Source organism: Aptenodytes patagonicus, chromosome 2 (assembly GCF_965638725.1).
Source record: "Aptenodytes patagonicus chromosome 2, bAptPat1.pri.cur, whole genome shotgun sequence".
NCBI classification, from domain to species: domain Eukaryota; kingdom Metazoa; phylum Chordata; class Aves; order Sphenisciformes; family Spheniscidae; genus Aptenodytes; species Aptenodytes patagonicus.
In genome coordinates, this window is record NC_134950.1 from 52,579,313 (window position 1) to 52,600,805 (window position 21,493).

At 42.5% G+C, this 21,493-nt stretch overlaps 1 protein-coding gene across 1 annotated transcript in view; it reads right to left on the minus strand.

Moving 5' to 3' along the window:
* LAMA3 (laminin subunit alpha 3) overlaps positions 1-21,108 on the minus strand; it is a 122,209-nt gene extending 101,101 nt beyond the window's left edge. Inside the window, exons 1-5 of the mRNA XM_076329830.1 lie at positions 20,848-21,108; positions 14,664-14,816; positions 2,922-3,039; positions 2,184-2,302; positions 440-610 (exon numbers count right to left, since the gene is read on the minus strand). Coding sequence (XP_076185945.1) covers positions 440-610; positions 2,184-2,302; positions 2,922-3,039; positions 14,664-14,816; positions 20,848-21,108 — 822 coding nt within the window. The remainder of the gene's footprint in view (positions 1-439; positions 611-2,183; positions 2,303-2,921; positions 3,040-14,663; positions 14,817-20,847) is intronic.
* Positions 21,109-21,493: the final 385 nt, after the last annotated feature.

Sequence of the window (21,493 nt, forward strand, 5' to 3'; positions counted from 1 at the left end):
GATAGTAACTTTCAAGTACGCCCTTTGATTCCTGCTCCTTCAGAAACTCAGGTACTGTTTCCTGAAAATCTTTCTTTTAATAAATACGGGAAAGTAGTGTCAAATAAAGCTGAAGAGATTTAGTTCCTCAGCCCTGCGTAAAAGAGTTTAGAAGATTTCCGCTTTGGCTCCTTATAGCTCCCATAATGCACCCAACTTCCTTCCATATTCAAAAACAGGGAAAGAAGACAGTCTGTTACAGAATCATTAAGCATTACTTCCCCTCCATAAAATATGTGCTGACCCAGTTACCTTCTTGTCTCAAACAAACCTGGAGAAAATATAGGGATTTAAAGGTGGGTCACTGTAAAATTCAATTGTTAAAACATGCAGAATATTTTGGGGTCTCTAACATGCTGAATACAGTTGTTGAGTATCTCTCGGTGAAAACAGTACTTACTCTACGGGTTACAGTGGGGTCCCGTTGAGCTTTTGATATCAAGTGTCCAAGAAGTGTATTAGTTCTGAGAAAATGAAGGCGGATGTTTGTTGCTTTTGTGAATTCTCGAAGACTAGGGGAATAAGTGAAGTTTTTTGCTCCTGGGCGGCCATTTACCAAAGATACTACAATCTAACAAAGAAATAAGCACATTTTTGTTAAAATATATCAACTGCAAGTGTCAGCAGCGGCACAGAGCAAGATTAATAAAAGAATCCAAAAACTTACTATTGTTTCTGAGCATATTTGCAGTAGCAACTACACATTTCATACTGAAGCCAGGACATTGGGAAAAATAGTGTTGTTAGTCTTGGACCCTCCTGAATTCTCATTACCCATATTGCACATCGGAAAAAAAAAGTGCCTCTATCTGTTTTGAAAACAGTAGGTGTAACACACAAAAAGTACATGGTTTAATAGGAAAAAACAATAGGAATAGTTGCAAATAGTTATATTAACAGCTGATAGTGTCAATGGGAGTTTTGCCTGAGTAAAAACATCAAGTTTTGGCTCTTTCCCAAAGCACATTTATTTTTGGGTTAAGGCACAAACATTCCTGGAAAATATTATTGTTACCAGGTCCAGTGCCTGGGAGCGTATTAACGGTCTTTCGGAAGAAAGTACACAGTGTTGCTTTAGAAAATCCCCTCACATGAAAGCAGGTTTTTCTGACTTTCAAAACAAGGGCTCTGGTACTTTTTTATTTTTTAAAGAAACAGATGCCAGCAGCCTAGCAATCATGAATCTCTATTAAATTAACAATCCAGTGTGCATGTAGAGGACTGAGTAAGAGACTTTCATTTATTTATAACCAACCAGATAACAGATTTCTATTTTCAAATGGCTCCTATGCTCTGAAGCTCATAATAAGGGAATGGTGACGGTTCTGCCTGCAGCACAATTCCTTTAGGAAAAGTCATACAGCACATAATAGGGGATGGCACCAGCAGTGTTCTTCTATGGAAATTATTCTCTACAATATTTTATTAGGAAAATTTTACAGATATGTTAATAAACAAATTCTACTTTAATATGAATTAAAGATCCATAAAACCCCAGATCCATATGCTCAAAACTCTGGATAACTCTTGAGGAGTTCAGATCTGGATTCTAACCACATCAGGCGTAAAAGGAGAATGTCAGCAGGAGCCATCAGCCCAGCTAGGAGTTTAACATTCATTCAAATAACACAAGCCACAGTTCTGCCAGGCAAGGAACAACGGCTAAAATCAGAGCAACATTTTCCAAACACATATATTATAAATATGTAGCATTTTATGTATTCTTTTCTTAAACAGCTACTTATTCCTGAATGGTAAATATCTGTTTCTACAGCCTTTACTCCCATGAGCAATTCTGATGCAGTAAGTTCTGCTCTGTACATTGGAAGTGTTCAGAAAATGCGGCCAACACCTTCAAATGCATATGGCTAAAGTGAGGTACCTAAATCGTGATAAAAATCAACACAGGTGGCTCTGAGCAGCCCCTACCCCCACAGGGAATGGTGAAAGTTAGGAGGAGCCAGCTCACCCTCCAAAAATCTCATCAGCTACTTAAGTGCTTGGTTATGGACTTACTAATGTAGATTCAAGCAGTCACAGCTGAAAAATTACTTCCAGTTCCAGTTTTTTATTGAAACAGCAAACTCCTGAAACCAATGCTGCTTGCTCCCAGCATTACACGTTACTTTCCTAAAAGCACTTACCTCTCCATTTTCAAGAGGCAGAATGCGAGAGTACTCTGTGGTGCAAAGGACATCGCTGTCCCTCCTCACCGGAAGATTAGCCTCCTTTCCGAAGCGCTCCAAGCAATCTGCTTTGGAGTCTAGTCAAGTGAGAACAAGATTATTTTTATGTGTGAAAATAAACACCATTGTTCTAATTTAAATTAACAAAGAAGTATCCCCTGTGCTTTCAGGTAAATTCTCCCCCATAACTGAGTAATAACAGTGATTGCTTCACTCAGCACAGAAAAATGGAAGTTCCTAAAACCAAATCATTTCTCGTTCTAAGCAGTTCAGTGGTGCCTGACAAGACACAGCACAGTATTTCTCATATCATCACAACAAGCTATATATATACTCCAAGATTTTGCATTTGTATTTCACTTTGGTTTTTGCAAGGAACTCCGGGGTCCCATGGGATGAAGGACACTGTAGTGTAGACATACCAAAAAACCAAGACAAACAAAACAAAACAAAAATTCCCAACAGACTGAAAAATATTGATGTACTGAGTTACACTTTCAAAATATCATGCTCATTTTTAGTTACACTCTTGTCACTAATTTATTGTGGATAACTAAAAGAAATATATTTCACACGGACTGTCTTCACTGCAGTTGAAATCTTCAGCAAGCCCCATGGTCTCATTTTCCTGCTACTGGGCAAATGATTAAAGAAACCTGTCTACAAAAGAGTAGCGACACAAGGATTGATACTCACGAGCAAAATATTGCCAGGGAGTGTAAGTTCTTCCAAAGTCCACTGATCTTTCTAAGATCCAGAGATCTGGACGAGGAGAATTTGCAAACTTGATAAGGATATAGGCAACATGGAAGAGCTGGTAACAGAATATACATAGATCTTATCAGGAGCTTTTTGAACTCTATAAAAGTACCGCAGTAGTAAAACTAATGCCAATAAACACCTTTTCTTTGGTGTACAGTGAGAAGGTTATCCTCCGCAGTTTCATTCCCATTAAAATAATAGGCCAGATTCTCAGCTGGCTACCTCACCTGGCAACGTGCTCCAACACATTAAGAAAGCTGCAATAGGACTGTGTTAAACGCCATCTCTTACATTTCAGAACAGCTCTGTTTTGCGCATGACTGATTGCTTGGGAAATTAGCATCTCAACTATCACTGAACTAAGATACTTTTGCAGCATCCTGGTACATCTGTGTGTTGCATTCCAGTCATGTAATTGTGCTTGTAGTCAAGGAAAATCACAATGATGTAAGAGAAAATGCACACACCTTTTACACTGGGACTCCGCTGGTTGCATTTGATAGTAATCTAAGCCACCTGTTCCCCACTTTAAGAATATTTCTAGATAATTTTGCTACTTGACAGACTTTCCAAGTAACAGAAGCAAGCCTCCCCAAAGTTTTGAGGGTATCAAGTAACACAGGAGAGATTCTCATGACTGGTAGCTCATTCAATGTCTGAAATAGCTCAAGGAGCTTCACCAGTCCAAGGTTCCCAAGGCCAAGAGTCCCATCTGGCTTCTTTAGGTGCTCATTGTGTATCACAGCGATAGACCACAGAGACAGAAAGCTTCCAAACACTAGAGCAAAAATGGATTTGACAAGAAAAGAAATCTTACTGTAAGCCTCTTGAAATAGCCCACAGTCATAAAAATCAGCACATCATTAAAACTACCTCTACACAAAAGGCTGAACACAGGTTGATTCTAAGAGTCATTTAGAATTTAAACAACCACAACATGGATATGAGCCATCAATAAAAGTGATCCGATACTGAGGGACAGTCAATATTCAAGTGAAGCTGCACCGGAATTTCCCACTCAACAACATAAATTCAGAATCATCTGCTTGCAAGAGATTCTTACTTTGGTGGAGGAGGCAGGGAGTTACCAGTCAATGGTCTGTCAAGTAACTGCTGCCAGAGCCCTCACATCAAATACACCCATGCAGTTTATCTTTGCTCAAATACCACAAATGTCAAAACCTTGAAGCTAATACTTTGCACAAGTTATTCGACACCAAACCACAAATGCATACAAGCTCCCAACCACAAACTGGGAACAGCATCTGTTGCCATGCCTGGCCCATTCAGCTGCTGGCTAGGACCAGTGCAATAGCTGTCGTACAAGCTGGGGCCACCAAGAGCCAGATGCAAATGGTGAACAACACAGTGGAGCAGATACCTGGAAATATTTGTCCCTAACTAGTACTGCACATGCCGATCCCATGGCTACACGCGCATTGCAGTCATATGGCTACATGCAGCCTCAATCTTCACACATCTATTTCAGACATCAGCTTCTGAATACCAAAAGTATTCACAGAAGAAAGTAAAACCTTCTCAGAGAGAAATGGGAGGAATTCAAGGACTTCGTGGAGCATGCTTTCATGATAACACCTCACATTCCAGCAGAAGAAACCGAAGCTTTTTTGTTGTGCATTCATTTAATGCAGTATGTACAACTACCCGGGGCAACTGCCTGTTTTACACACACCAAGGCACTGCTGCAGCCGGTGTCGTACCTTGAAACATATTTCAGAAACTGTTGATTTGCTGAATGTTGCTGACCTAGGTCAGCGGAGAGATAACTGGGGAAAAAAAAAAACCCTCTCATATTAGTGTTGGAATTTACCCTGCCTACTTAACACAGCCTGGCAAGCACCAACTTCACCTCCTGTGATAGTAAATTGGGTACCTAAGTAGCCAGACAGTACCTACACATGGAAAATTACTTTCTAGACAACAGTATCGAGCCAAATAAGTGGCAGCCATTCTGTTGACAGAACCCAGAACTACGCACAGTGACTGCACAGGTGGAGTAATGCCCTTAAATTACAGACGGAAAGTCTCTACACTGATTGTCAGAAATAGGTGAATACTTCAGGGACTGTGGCAAGATTTGCTCTTACTGAGTTTCTGATACTCTTTGCCTAAGTAACTTCTGCTACTTGACTGGCAAGTTTCAGAGTAGGGATATTGGCCATACAGACATTACATGTCATCCAGTATGGCCATTGAGTGCGAAGACTGGTATCCTCCCAGGGAAGCATAATAGTGCTGAAATTCCTAAAAAAAAGTGCTTCATGTTCTTGCTTTTGGCCAGCTGACTCTCAAGGGGCATTGCCCTGTTCACACCAGGTTTGCACTGGGCAGGCAACTGCCTATCCATTAATAGTCTTGCTTCCCCTATGTTTTAAGGTCTTTGGGAGTCCCATCCTTACATGCATGTTAACAAGTGCGGATAACACCCTGCTATTGTGTTTAATCAAGACAAATGGTTTAGAAAGCTCAAGAGGAAACAAAAGCAGCATACAGAAAAGGTCCTGCCTTCTCTAGGGCCCCATTGCTTGTAGTCACATTGTGGAATCATTACAACAATGACCTTCTACCTACTCTCTAAAAAAGTAGATGACATCTGCTTCAGCTTGTCATACAGTTATTATATTCTTTTACACAGATGCTACTCAAAGCGCTGACACAGCCAGTCTCGTCTCATAACAGGTGATACCTTCTCATAAGCATGAGCAAAATAGTAGCAGTGAATTCCATTTCCACTGTGCTTCCACACTGCTGAAGAAATATGAGACATGCTCACTTATAAATCAGTGTCACCCTGGGCTATAACCTTTCATAAGCATCTAAAGGATAAAGTGGCCAAAATGAAGGCACACAACAGTAAAACAGCTGAATCAGCATGTGGCACCTGTCAAATACGTATATGCCACATCTGCTATGCAGCTGTGGAATTTGCTTAAGCCTATGACTACTCAATGTGTGTGAAGCTGAAGTACTGTCCAATATGTGTACTATATCAGGAACCCCGCAACACGCTCCTCTAACAAGTCTGCCAGTGCAAGAACTGTCTCGCAGCACAACACTTTGCACACTTCCATATAAACCACAAAATGGAGGAAAAAATGTATGGCAACTTCAAACTACCGTTGCATATGAAAACCTTCAATTCACATGCAGCTCACCTTACATCTCATAGTTTGAAATGCTGCTCAGGTTTGTACAGTCACATTCAGAAAGGGGAAAGGGATAGGTCTTGATAAAAATTAAATTAGTTTTAGTTCATGACAATGTATCACCAAAACTTAGTCCAATGATTTGGTTCTGACCTGGATCAAGGATGCAGAATGATCACTATGATTGAATACTGACCAAGTTGATGAATGGTCTCTCCCCAGATCTGATGAGGCAACAACAGCAGAAAAAGAATCCTTGGGTTAGCAAATAAATTCTAGCTAAAGATAGAGGAGTAACCTTGCTGACATAAGACCTAGAAAAGCAACCATTAAAACCAATTTTAATCACATATCCTAAGCTGGCATTTCACTAATTTAAATCTTGATCCCATTGCACTGACAGAAATAAGACCTACCCTGAAAAAAAGGCATAATGAACTCAAAGCAGTGTTTTTCTTCAGTCATTCAGTTTTGGGAAAGAAGTGAGTTTCTTCATTTTTTAAAGAATGTTTATTTGGTTGCTTTTAAGTCAAATTTCTTTCACTTAAAAACCAACCATTTTTCAAAAGGAGTGTGAAAAATGTAAGTAAGCATTAAAAATAACTGCTCTTTTGCTGCAATTATATAATAGTAAAAAAAATTTCACAAAAAAAATCTGAAATATGGCTTAATCAAAATTCTGACAGTTTTCTTATATGAATAAAGAATTAAGTTTAAAAGTAGAAACAGTATTTTGTTTCCAGTAATGGAAACAATCCACTCTGAAAATGCATGCTTGAAAGAGGATGTATTCCTGTAAATGCCCCGACACCATAACCTGCTGTAATCTAGCAGCATGGGTCAAAACCGATGGATTGTCAACAGCTGGAATTTAACCAGTTCCACACTGATGTGACCTTTTCCTGTTCACTCAAGTTTGTTCAGATTTGAAATGCTCTGGCAGGCAGTGGCCTTGAAGATTCATAAAAACCCAGATAAAATTTTAAAAAAATCATCCAGTGGAATGAGCAAAATGTCTTGCTCATCTGAGAATGGAAATTATAATTCAGCGTTAGGAATTACTAATATTACATTCTAAAGATAGAATCATTTCTATAGGAGCCCTTACGGGTGAATTTAAGACTGTCTTAAAAGAGCTCATTTAAATTGAATGAGAATCACACTGTACCATTATCATTGATGATACAATATTCATGATCTCTAACAGCATGCATACTACTTATTTTAACCCAACAGAAAGAAAACCTCCTATGACCCATCGCATTCTCATGAGAATTCTAAAAATTACAATAATATTCATTAAAAAAATCTTTTCTCCATTTTCTCCTTAAAAGTTTAAACAACTCTTTAAATAGAGGAATTTCCAAGGTTTGTCTGAATCCTGAAATACATATGCAGATGGAAGAAAGATGCATATACAAAGTATAGTACATTTTCCTCCATTCCTACCACCATAGACTCAATACAGAATACTAAAATACTGGAATGACTTACTAGTTAAATGCTGGACATGAACTAGTACAAAAGAAAAACACACTATGTTCTGAACAACCATTATGTTGTGCTCTGCACATGTAGGAAAGGATTGTTCTCTCTGTTCGGCTCCTGAAGAATAAAAATTGCTGGAGTGTGGCAATAACAAGAACACAACTAAAGTCAGGTAGACCATCTATCTGATGCGTTCTGTAGATCTCAAGACGTGTTCAAAAAGATACCACAACAACATTTCTTCATGTAATCTGAATTGTAGAAGTACAGAGAACAGCTGTTTCTAGGAGGATGGTGTTTCCTTGGACTGTATTAGCAGATATATCTACACCACCAAAACTTCCCTCAACATATGACTGCTCTTCTAGGCTTCTGACATTATCTTGAATAGTGTCACTGTGGGTGGCATTGCACATCACTCAGAAGATAGTGAGGTGCCTGCACTGAAGGACCTCTGCAAAAAATGCCCTGCATTAGCAGACATGCCACCTTTCTCTACTTGCTGGATACGTTAGAAAAGAAAGTGAGAAAGAGGCAGCAATCTGATGATCATTCAGTACCTAAACTAAACTTCTCGGACATGGACCAATGCAGGCGTGGGATTCAAGGAAGTGTGAATTGTGCATAGCACCTGCTCCAGAACACACCTTAGTGCCACTGATTTCACGGGGTTGGCATGTGCATGCCCATTAGTTTCATAATGTAATGAAGCCTTAAGGTCTTGAGCGTTGATTTTTCTCAAAGACCAAGACATAAAAATAACAATCTATTAAAATGAAATAAAAATCCCATGTACTCTGGTTAAAATGAAAGGCTTTGATTTCTTGTGGTTGCAAAGAGGTCAGCACCCCCTTTCTTCAGTGACCTCTCAGTAGGACTTGAGGCACCCTTGCAGATCCAGAAACTTAATAAAGCACTCCTGACAGTCAGTACTTGGTAATCCCCAACAAAGTATTTTGCAGATGAAACTGTAATATAAAAAACGCCAGCTAGAGAGAGCTGACCCAGCCTTTTTGGCAGTTGCCAGCTACTCTTCTGGGCATATGGAAAAGCAGCTATGGCAGAGGTGTAGAGAAAAGCCTATGTCGGTAGTATCTGAGAGGCATTAGGTCCACTGAATGTGTTCCATACAGTTTAACAGCATACACATATATACAGCAATGCTAACAGTGTGTAAACAGTGACTGGAGACGCTCCCATTGCGCAGCACGCAGAAGTCATTCCTTGCATGCCAGCTTCACAGTCCGGGGTGCAGAAGTCAAGAGTAAGCGCAGGACTTCCAACATTGTTCAGTTAGCACTGCACATGTTGTATTCGTATCGCTTTTTCACTTAACTAGCCACCGACGTTAAAAAGCTACACTTTTCTTTAGTTATGTAAGTCGGTGCCTGTGAACATGCCTCACTGACATGGCTGGAGTCTTAAGTCAAGACTTAAGTCTTTTCTCTATCACAGTCAATGAGCAGGACCAGAAGGGAGAAGCTCTCCATGCTTCACAGGCAGTATTCTGGAAGGAAGGAACACTTCCCAAAATGAAAGGGTAGTCCATTGCCCAGGTTCAATCAGTCCTTGGACTTTGTGCCAAGACTGCAGGCAAATATATCAATGATTGTCAGTTATTATCCTGAAATTTCTCATGCAGCCACTTTTCCACTGGGATTTGGACAAAGACGAACTCAATGCTCATAATTATTTCTTACATATGGCCTATTTCTTCACAGAACACTGAAGCTATTCATATGGGAAAGGATTCGTACGATTCAGACCTCAGTTGTCCAGGAGATAAACATCCCCCTGTGAGGGCTGCAGTCCAAAGTAAAAAGAGCACAGTAGTACTGTCAGTGCTGGAAGGAAACACAGGGAACACGGAGGGTTGGAGGCTATCAGGAGAGGTTCTGCTTTTACTATATTGAGTTGAAAGTGATGTATTTAGGACAACATATCACAAAATGAAAGTAACATGTAGGAATGGGCATAGGAAGGGAGGTGGGAGAAGCAGAAGTTCAGACATCAAGGGAACACAGACCTTCCTAACGGGATGCTGAAGAAGAACTGGAGGAAGGCAGTGTCAGGAAAGCTAAAGAGAGCAAGACTTGAAAGATTTTTTTCTGTACGTTTTGAGAATAATACCAATTTAATACCAAACCCACATTTTAAAGCCAATGACATAGATCTATTAATGCAAACATAAGAAAAAAGTTACTGAACCATTCAAAAGTTCTTTAATTAAAACTTTAAGAAAACGCAACACATTACCTACATCTTAAAGGATAACATATGAGCAAAAAAGGATGTAGTTAGGGTATTTCCGTGATTAGGGCTGGCAGCTCAGAATGAGCTGCTTGTAGCGTGAGTGAGGAATAAATGCAGCGTGCATTACCCGATACAACTTTCAGAAACTTCTATCAGACAGCTGCTACTTGATCAGCTGAAGTTGTGTTAATCTAGAGTTCGCAAGTAGATTCACCTTACTGTGGTATGAGCCACAATCAACTAACTTCAAAGCGTAGTGTTTTGCGGCATGATCCAAAGTCAGCTTCCTGCACAAACTGAAGTACTCAGAACCAGAGTTCTCTAATAGGAAGTAACGCAAGATTCTCTGTGACGTTAGCATCCCCATTGTGGTGTATTGCAGGGACACTATTTTACCTTCCCCAGACCTAAAAGCCCCTTTTCTCCCCAGCGTGAACCACAACAGCAGAGCAGGGGTCAGTGCTGCTGCGGAGGCAGAGCTGTGCAGGGGTTCCAGAAGAAAGGCTTTGTCTCACTGCTGGGGCAGTTCTGTAGGACCGCAGAAGCTTTATGCAGTGGTTCTCGTGCCCTCATTTGTAGGACTTCTTGGTGTTATTACAGAGGTTACACAATTCCACACTGGAGCTGGGTCTAATTTCAGGGTCAGCGGTAATACAAAGTCTTCAATAGTGAAGCACAATGAATGCAGTGACTATTTTTGGAAGCCCAGGTCAATGCAGCTTATGATAAATCTCCCACCACCTTGACAGTTTCTCCGTACAGGAGAAGGGCCTAAAGGACATTTTATATTATATAGAATTGTAGTTAAATTAACTGTAACTTCAGACCCATTTTAAGAAATTATGTCAGATCTTTCGTAAGTTAAGAACTATTGCTTTTAATAACAACAACGAGCAACAGCTGATTAATATTCCCAACAACAAATATTGTTTGTAAAGCTATGCACATAAAGTATTGCTATCAAATATAAAAATTGAAGAAATACTTACCATATAAAAGCAACTCAGAACATTTGCCAAACTGTGAGGCTTTTTTACAAAATGTTTACATGCTTTAATTGGCAGATAACATAAAAGAATCAAGTCCTCCACAGGCCATACCACTTATCTTAGATTTATGGTTGAGTTTCCCTCCCTCCCTAATAAAAGTACTAATTTGGACATTACATTCCACTGTGTGCCTTTAATTTACAACAGTGACTAACAATATCGCTACATAAAAACTATTCAACATATTAGTGCACAAGACTTCACCAAGTCTGAGTCTTTCAGCACTATATTACTACCACAAAAGCACAGTAAAGAAATGACACATAACTAAAAGCAACAATAAAATTTGTGGACTACACTTTTTGAAGTGTAACAGTTAGTTAGACATTTCTTTTTCATCATACACTATCATGCTACCCTGAACCTTCATCTTCTACTTCTGAAGACAGAATTCAGAAAAATACCTGGGGGAGTATTACTGTAATACCTGCTGAGCATTAAGAAAGCCAAAGATCAGGGCACACCTGCTAAAATTAGGCAATCCAAAGAGTCAGGGGAAGGGCAATGAATGTAAGCCAGACATTCTGGATTCAGAAGTTTAAAATATGTTGAAAACTACATTGGGAAAATCAGGACCAATTAAAGGAATAAATGAGACTTCATTTGATCCAAATATTTTAAACAAGTCAGGAATAGCCACAGTATAAGCAGGTATGTATGCTAACAGGGTGAAGAGACTGCCTCAGGGATCAACATTATAATTATTATTCAGGACTGTGATTGATTAGAAATGTAACTATAGTACAGAAAGTCAGAAAGGGAAGTAAAGCGGGGCTTCTGCTTTAAGGTTTTTGCTTTTTCTCATATTACAAAGTACAGCAAAATGATCATTTTTCTAGCAGAAAGATTTAACATCCTGAAGGGATTTTGACTTTCAAAATCACCCCTAGTCCTTGTGAAATAGAAACAGGTGGGTGTTCTGTTCCAACTCCATGGTAGTGAGCGCTCAAACCTCCATCATGGTGCAACTATTCAATTAAATATTGTCATCAGACCACGGCAAAAGGCTCCACTGGGACTCCGCTCTCAGTCTTAAAGATATAATGGCAGGAACGCAGCAAATGAAAAGCTTTTGACATTGCACTAAGTTCTGCTTCCTCTAATTGTGAATATTTGATGACCAACTTACAACTCAGTCATTGCTTCCCTGCACGCATATGTACCTTACTCTTCGTCATGTTTTGCACATGCAAAAACATTCCTGTATTTTGTTTGCAGAAAAAGGTGCCTTGTGTCAAAATGAGGAACAGGACAACTACTCAGTGAGGAAAACTACATCCCCACTTTCAGTATTACAGCCTGTGGTTCTGCAAGCTATTTAGGCACACATCTAACTTTAAGAACATTTATTTTTCCTTAAAAGCCAAAACCTTCATTTCAGCTCACTTGAGGGGGAATTGCACTCTGAAAATTTCTGTCTCTGTCAACTACTGAGAAAGTCTGCATGGCTAACACAGACTAAGCTCTTAATTTTTAGGACCCTGAAATAAGGTAAGGTGAATTGGGGTCTCAGTGTTTACCTGTTCGCTTGAGTAGACTTACTCTGTCACAGTATTTAATTTCCTTCTTCATTATTAGTATTGTGCACTACTATATGAATTTGGGGTGTAAGAACACTAGGCAAAATGTCAAAAGTGAATCTCAAGTTCAAACAAATCCTGAGATTAAGGTTTAACTGACTGAATGCAGATATGAGATAATGTCTGTGACGGGGGGGGGGGGGGGGGGGGGAGAAAAATCACATGAACACACTAAACCCTCATCCATCCACCAACTAAAATTATCCCTTCCTGATCACAAGACCTGAAGTCATTTTGACCTTTGTTTTGGGTTTCCCTCGTTTCCAAGTAAGGGAATTCAGAGTCATCTTTCCAAGTGGTACCAGAGTAAAGAGAAACACACAGCCTCCCGCTGAGAAATCCTTTAATAACTACAAGAATTTTAGCACACAGCGGTTGGTCTCCAAGGAGTCCCATGAGAAGAGGGCACACAGTCCACATCCCTCCTCCAAAGGAGGGCGGTTTCTCAGAAGTTTACTCAACACACAAATGATAAGGTGTCTGTCAGTAGGTCCTCCAAAGAAGCTAACAAGTACACAGTGGGAATAGAAGTTTTGCATGCTACAGAAGTGGATGATGATGATGGACAAGTGTTGGTCACAAATATGCTGGACTACACTGCAAGACAAATTACAGCCTGCCACCTAATCCTGCGTCTTGCAGAGACCACAATGAATGCAAGCAGCTCAGAAGGTAAGGTCTGCTTTACCGGGAGGTGATTGCCTTCCCATACCTATTCATAGCACCCTTCTCTGCATTCAGCGTCCCTACTCTGTATGCCCAGCCTGAAAGACACACTTCCCTACAGTTTGCTGGGAAGAATGAGCAACTCACTTCACAGGAGCACAAGGCACAACTCTACAGTGTAACAGAAAGAGCAACACAACTCAGAGATAGGTCCGACCACTGTGTACTAGGCTAATGTGGACACTGTGGCCTAAAAATTCATCAGCTCCTACGTAGCTCTCCCTTCTTTTGTGGTACAGTGGAGAAAAGCAACCAAGAAAACAGGCATGTTATTAATTTAATTAATAGAAACACAAATTCACAAATTCAAAAATCACAGTAGTTTAGTTTAACTACTGATATTCTCTATCTTAAGTTGTGTAGCATTTCTGCACTGCTGGTATACTGGATCCAAAAACACTGAATTAAGATATCCTCAAAATGAGAGCCATTCTGAGGCTCCTGAAGGACAGGAGCATTAAAACCCCATGTAACAGAAGTAGTAGAATGGTTTTGCACCTGGATCCCCAACAAAATGGCAGCTAAGTCTTACAGAGAAACTATTTTCCTTAGTTATTTCTCCCCTTGCTGCCAACTAAATTGAAAGCCTATTAAAAAAAATCCTGTCCTATATAATCAGTCAATAAACAGTTACTCCTGTCCAAAGTACATATGCATATGTATATTATGCAGCCCCCAACATATATTTATAGCCATATGTTTTCAGCTGGTGTGAACTTGCAGAACGTAACTAATTTCACTGGATCAGTGCCTAATTATGGCAGCTGAGAATCCGTCCCTATGACTTAAAATACAAATACAGAGGCTTTACTGTTAGCTACTTGCCTATCGCCTGCAGAGGAAATACAGGTGTTCATGTTACTGTCATATTACTAATTCATATTACACTGGTTTTGCTGTCCCTCCCCTTTTAGACCACGTTATCATTATTTTTCTGTTCTAAGAAACTGTCTATCTTGAAGATCTTACCGGATGACAAAGAAACCAGAAGGACCCCTGAGGCAAAAGCAGACTCCAAACATTATTCTCAAAATGTGTGTATGGTAAGAGATCATGAAATATCTCTCCCTGTGGGCCCATGGAGAAGGAGAATATGAAATGGAAAGTAGAGCCCCAGTTTCAACTGACTAATCCCCCTGGTAACCTCAGGTTAACAAATTACAGTGTCTGCGCAAGAAAGCACAAAGTCATCGAATCTGTGTGATGCTGGTGGGAAGAACCCACACCAAAATTCCTGAGGAAGATAATCACTTTAATAAAGTTAACTTGGTAAAAAAATACAGAACATAAACCAGACAAAAAAGGTGTGGTGCTGGAAGTTGAAATCATCAGTTCAAACATCTCTCCCAACTGCAGAGCTTGTATATAAATGCAAGAAATGATCAAACCTCACCCAATAGCTCATGCGCTTACCTGTCCCAGATCTAAAGTGACATTGACTTCGTTGTACTTCAGGCCCATAGAAAGAGGAGGACTTTGCCACCAGCGCTCCGTGCCATCAATTGCGTTGGTTACCGGGTGAGCTTTATTGGGATCGGCAGCATTGCAATAATCACAGAACTGTCCCTGAAACACAATAAATTAAAAAGATGGTCTCAGCTGAAACCTTACGCACTGCAGAAGTATGCTGCTGTTAACTGAGATTCTGAACTGGAGCGTTGACTAAAAGTGGGCTTAAATTTTGTTTCTCTCTTTATATAGTGTAATTTTTAATGATAAATGATTCCCCTGGTGATTAAATTACACACTTATACACTGAAACACACTAAATTTTATGTTAAAAACTAAAATTTCAGAAGTCTCTTTAAGGAAACTACAATAAGTCTTTGTTTATTAAGGAATTTATTGAAACTTTGGTGAAATTACCTATATTACGTCTGCAGGAAATTAATGAAACAAAGATTCTTAAAACTGGCTTAAGACCAACACACAAGTTATCCTCAATTATCCTAAAAGACCGTGAAATATCCACATATGTACATAGCCTGTTATTAATAAAACCATAAAAAATACTCTGTTGCTTGCCTGTAAGTTTGGTGTTACAATTTTATAACACTGCTTTCATTGTTTTTCATGCCATTATAATACATTCTGAATCAGAGACTTCTGAACAATACGTACTCATGGAAAATGCAATGGACCCTATAGACTGTTCCCTTTAAGTTTCCCTTTGAAGAATCCCATTGTATCTTCATTTGCAGGTTACCGCCCAATTTCCAGTCCACAACTAAAGCCACGCTCCAGAGATGCCCTGATAATCTCTCTTTGATAGTTTCTAAAGCTCTTTGTACCCTTCTGTACAATAATGATGAATAAACTTCAGGAAACTTAATTGTCTTTTAATTTGGCATCTTGGCTTGCCCCACAAGTACTATTTTTATCTTCAAGAAACTGCATTTTACAGTCTACCAAGATTAGTGCCGAAGCATTGTAATTAGTTATTAAGGGATCTTTTTAGTGTCCCATTCACTTCTTACTCCGGTCACTGGGTGGAGATAATCAGTGAAAATGCTAAACTGTGCCAAGCACAGATCTTTGTAGAACCCCAACAGAAAAATGACAGTTTCATTAAATGGCATGGTACCCTCTTAACGGTTACTTCAGTTGGACAGTTGCTTAATCCATTCAGCCTGTGAGGTCCTGACACTGTGTTGGACCCGTGTTTTAAATAAGGTAGCGTTGGCACCATTCTCTTTATCAGCTAAGCATATTTTCATCAAAAAGATGTGACAAATCTTTTGTTGTTTCTACAACCCACATTGCCTGGCATGAAGTATATTCCTACCTTTTAAGTATTAACAGAATCCCATATAACTGCCATTATTTTGTTTGTCGCTGCTGTCAGACTAACCAGTGTAAAGTAACTGGAGGAATCATACTTGTCCACTTAATAGAGGAATAACATTAGGGCTCTCACATTCTTGCTGGGTACAGTCTTGCATGCGTGGCGAATTTAAGATGTTTATCTCTAGCAGAATTTGTTTAACATCTGCCATAGTTACTAATGGATGGAAACTACTTCATCATTCTCATGTGATACAAATACACCATCTTGTGTCTTTCAAATACAAAACATAGATGTTCACTGCATATTTCTGCAACAGCAGTAATAATTTCAGCATCTGCATCTAGCAATGCTTCCATCCTCATCCTGCTCTTCCAGAAAGCCCAGAATATGATGTTGTTTCCAGAAGACATGACTACCATTAGCTGTTCTGATTCAGCACTGCAGGTGTCAACCTGGCTGAAGGTTAACTCTTGAGAATTCAGAGTTTTTTAGAGACTTACTAAATCCTCACGTACATAGGTTGGTTAACTATGTCTGGCATCATGTTATAACACGATTCTCCTCCAGCTCTGTTCGAGAAGATGGTTTGGCTGATTTTCGTACAAACTACAATATGCCAGGACACTGCTGGATTCAGATACAGTTTGCTGCAGCAGACACCACATCAGCCCGCATGTAGCTAGCATAGCTACAGGCAATGCTGCCAGTTTCTGCAGTGATGACACAGAACATCGTGTCACTATCTGCAAAATCAATACACTGAGAAATCAATCTATGCACCAACATCTGCAGTTACCACCACATCAGAGCATCTTTCTTGACAAATGCATACTTGGAGTTCTGACGTATATATGTTACAACAGTACAAGCTTCCCCGAATAGTTTTATAAAGCGCATGAAACATTGTCTTTAGATCTAAATTCACATTCACAATGATCAGGCTGGAAATACACAGGAAACAGTTGCTGCTACAGCAGTTTCAGCTCTGATCTGGAAACAGCCTCAAAGAAAGGCTGAATGAGCAGAAAACAATGGGGAGTATTAAATGTAAGCATTACATTTACATGCACCTATGTGATTTCAGTATATCAGAGCACTTGATCTGAACTGAAGATACCATCTTTTTCTTTTGGGGCACATAATTCAAAGAATTTCATTGCAACAGCTGGAGTTTCAGTTATTTAAAGTACATTCCAGCAACCCTGCCAACAAGGCAGCAAAACAAAAAATGAAAGAAAATAAATTATTGGACAGAGCAGCCTTCTCTGCTTCCCACTGGCAGTATCTCAGGCACGCTGTGCTCAGCCTGTCTGCTACGGGACACGTCCCCATTCCAGGAGTCTGGGCCTTGAGTCTTTGTTTGATTTTGGCTGCAGTTCATCAGGCAGGCAGGTGTGCATTTGCTGGTGACCTTGTTACCCTCCTTTCCCCTGGTTCTCCTGAGTGAAGGAGAAAACTGGAACTGCATGGAGTTTACTGAAATACGCCGGTGTGGACCAGAGACACCCAGGGATGAAAATGTCTCACCTGTATGTTATAGAAAGCGATAGCAATGAAGGATTTGTTCACTATTTAATACCTAGCAGTTCTGCACCCACTGGCAGGGCAGGACAGGTTGAACTTCAATTCACACCCGCACACCACTGTGAACAGACTAGCAGACAAAACCAGGCATGCCATTTATCTGTCAGTTGCTGAAATATTTTACACTGCAGTGCATCTCTTCACTCAACACTGTTCTTATTAAGTCATTGTCCCACTCGCCAATGTGCTAAATAAGGGAAACATACTGCTTTCCACAGCCTATGTCCAGCACTGCCTTAAGAGCCTCAGTTGAGCTGCCCGTGAAGGGACTGTCCACCCCACCGATAACCTCACAGAAGAGCTTTAAACGACCTCCAAACACTCCTTCTGGATTTGCCGGGTACTACAGGCTTCATTAAAAGACACATCACCAAATGACAAGCTGAACGAGGCCAATGGCAGAGCAGTGGAAATGAAGCTGGGGCTGCTCTTCCTCTCTTTGCCTTATTTTCAGTGCTTGGGATAGCCCTGGCAACAGAGCTGCCTGCTCCCTTCGTCACAATGAGGATCACCCTCTGCAACTTCTTTCCAATTCCCCTATTCATAGAGCAACAGCTGCAATCCAGCCTTGTAGAGACCCCAAAAGTGAATGACTCAAGTGTATGGTGTCGCTTTAACTTGATCTGGCCTGACACGGCAGCTATTACACCTATCACTTTATGTAAAAGCCGCATGACCTTCCCTCAGACTCTTAAGAAACAACACGTGAATACTTATGTTGATTTTAAATCCTTCTATGTAAGCTCAGCTTCTGTAAGAGTTTAATGCACTTCTCTCCAATTTTCCACGAAAGAAGAGATTCTCTTATTTACAGTGTCTTTGAACTTGTGAGGTGGAGTGGCTTGATAATATGTACATTGTGCTGTTATCGCATTTTCCTGTGGCTGGATTTCCCTGGCCTTTCGAAAGACTTTCCAACCCCTCTTGAACCACAACAACTACTGGTAAACCACAGAAGTATTCATGTTATGTATCTCAATAGAGCTTTGTTAAAACTGGAGAGAGACGCTGCTGTATCCGTGCTTACACAAACGCTGTAAGAGGCACAACATGCTTCCTTGTGCCAGGACTGAGCTATCAGTAGTCCTTCTGGGAACTTGAATCAGGCATGAACCATCACTGCCCTCTAACCTAGGACCTGTAAGGCAAATATTTAACAAGAGGAACTCCCCCCTTTCTAGCCTCTTCCTCTATACAGCAAACCCTCATTTCCAGTTGGGTGTTAGTATATGAAGGAAACAATTACGAAAACCATCAATGGCAATGCGCATCACACAACAGGCTTCATTCCACTTGCTTGACATGTTTATCTGACGTTTGCTTTGGCTGATTTTTGTTATACTGTAATTTCTGATATTCCAAGGCATGTTAGTATGAGATTTCACTGCAGCAGTGGGCTATAGCATGCTGTTGAGAGATTATTTGGCTTGCTATTCACCTGGTGGCATGGTTGTTTCAGGCAACTTTAAACATGGGTGTTGCGTTCAGTATGGAGGGATGGATGCCTAAACTTCAGAGGTGTGTTAGAGGACCAAGCAGTTTCCTGATCATCACAACCTTTTTTTGTAACCTTAGTTTAAGCATGTAATACCTGTGACCGAGTTTTCCTATCAGTAAAACTGTGTATTACTCAGCCTGTAAGCATCTCCAAAGCACTTTGAGCTTTTTATGACGGAGGGCACTACACATATGTAAGGTAAACTGAGATTTCACGGTGAGGCAGGGCGGCATGGCAGAGAGAAGTTCAGGGCAAAGCACACTGCTGGCTATGGCTGCCTAATGAAGTGCGACGGCAGGCTGCGTGATGGTGCATGCTCCCTTCTGGCACATGACAAGGAGTACATACGCTGCACCTTCTTAGTCCTCTCCCCCTTTCTTGAGCATCTGTCTCCATTAAAAAATGAGACGAAAAACTCTCTTATCCATTGCAACCTCTTCTGAAACCAGATATTAAGGGTTATTTCACTATTAAAAAATACAAACACCTCATAAGACTTTGAAACACTAACCCTTCTTCCAAGATGCTAAAAATTCACTTACATTCTTTCTGTATTGCCTGGAGTCAGAAAGTGGACCTTAAAGCTTTCAAAATCCCTTTCAAATTGCAGTTTCATTCTGGCTCTCTTCTCCTCTCACCAAGACAGAATACAAATAAAATAACTTTGGAAGGTCTGAGGCTTTAGGAAAGTCCCCCCTTCAATAGAGTTCTGATCAAACTGATACTGAACATCCAGCGCAGTACATCACAGAGTTTGGTGCATTTGTTACTCCTTCCTCACCCTCTAACAGACATGTTCATACAAGTTTCTACCAAAGGAAAAAATGTATTTCCATTAACCCTTTGCCGGGAGTTTTGCCGTTTACCGTTGTCTTTCTTGTGACTGGCACAAAATGCGTGTAATAATCTTACGCTATGCTAGGAGAGAACATCATCATCCTCGCTGCCCTGCGTGCTTATATTCCCTGTCAGAGTCCCAAGGAATCTGTGGCTTCCTCCCCCAAGCAATGCAAGGCACAGACGACGAGCCTCACATTTAGTGCTTGTAAAGTACCACAAAGCCACCTGACTAAAACCCGACCTCTTTTCCCGCCGCCCCCCGGAAAGATGCCCGCTCTCCAGTGAGAGGTTACCAGCGCAGCGCGTCCCCATCCGTTCCCCCCTAGGCTCACTGCTTTACTCCCAGAAGCACCACGCTGCTCTCCGAGGACCAAGGGCCAAGCGCTGAGGCCACAAAACACCGCTTGGGTACTCCCTAAGCCACCTCCAGGCGCCCGAGCGCCCGGCGGGACGAGCGGCTGGCGCATCCCCGGGAACAGCCGCAGCACGGCGGGCACCGGCAGCGGCTGCGGGGCCGGAGGGGCGGGCAGCCGCTCCCCGCGGCGGGCTGGGGTCTCCAGAGGGTGCCGGGACACCTCTGCGGGCAGAGGCGCGGGCAGAAGCGCCGCTGCCCGCCTCCACCCGTCCCAGCGCTTCCCTGCTTGGCGTCCCGCTGGTCCACGCTCCCCTCCTCTGCCCGGGGCACACGCCCAGCCAGGAGACAACGCTCGAGAAAAATGGGACCACGCACCCCAGGCTAACGCCAGCACCCCCGGAGGGGCCGGGACTCCCCAGAAGGACGCTCTTCCCGCGCTGCGGGGCGGCGGCGCGGGACGGGGAGCAGGGTGCGAGGGGAAGGGGTCCCGGCGCCGCGACCCCTCTCCGGCCCCGCACGGCGGCCCGGTTACCTGGATGGCGCGCCCCAGGGGGGCGGCGGCCGGCCCCCCCACCAGCTTGCAGTACAGCTCCGGCCGCCCACCGCCTCCCGCCGCCGCCTCCCCGCAGGTGGCCGTCGCCCAGATGCTGGCTGCCGCGGCCAGGTTGAAGTACGGCGGGTGGAGGCTGAGCCCCATCCCGCGGGAGCCGGGGGGCTCCGGCTGCGCGGGGCAGAGGGTGAGGAGCGGCGGGAGGAGCGCCCAGAGGAGCGGGGAGCCCGGCGCCGCGGCCATCCTGCGCCGGGCTCTGCCCTCGCCGCCCCCAGGGCGGCCCTATAGCTGCGGTGGGCGGGCGGGCCGGGCTGGGAGGCGGTGGGAGGAGGCGGGGGGCTGCCCGCGCTCTGCCCGCGCCTGCCTGCCTGCGGTGCGCGGGCTGGGGCGGGGCGAGACGAGGCGAGGCGAGATGCAGCCCCGGTGCGGGGCGCCGGGCGGAGCGGGCCGCGTCCCCCGGGGCGTGCGGGTGTGCGGGGCGGGGCGGGGCGGGGCGGGGGAAGGGAAGGGAAGGGTCTCCGGGCCGGTGGGGTTGCCCCAGGTGTGTGCCCTGACGCCCAGCTCCGCGGGCATGCCGAGAGGTGACACCCGCCACCCCACGGCTCAGCTGGAGCTTTCTGATCCTCCC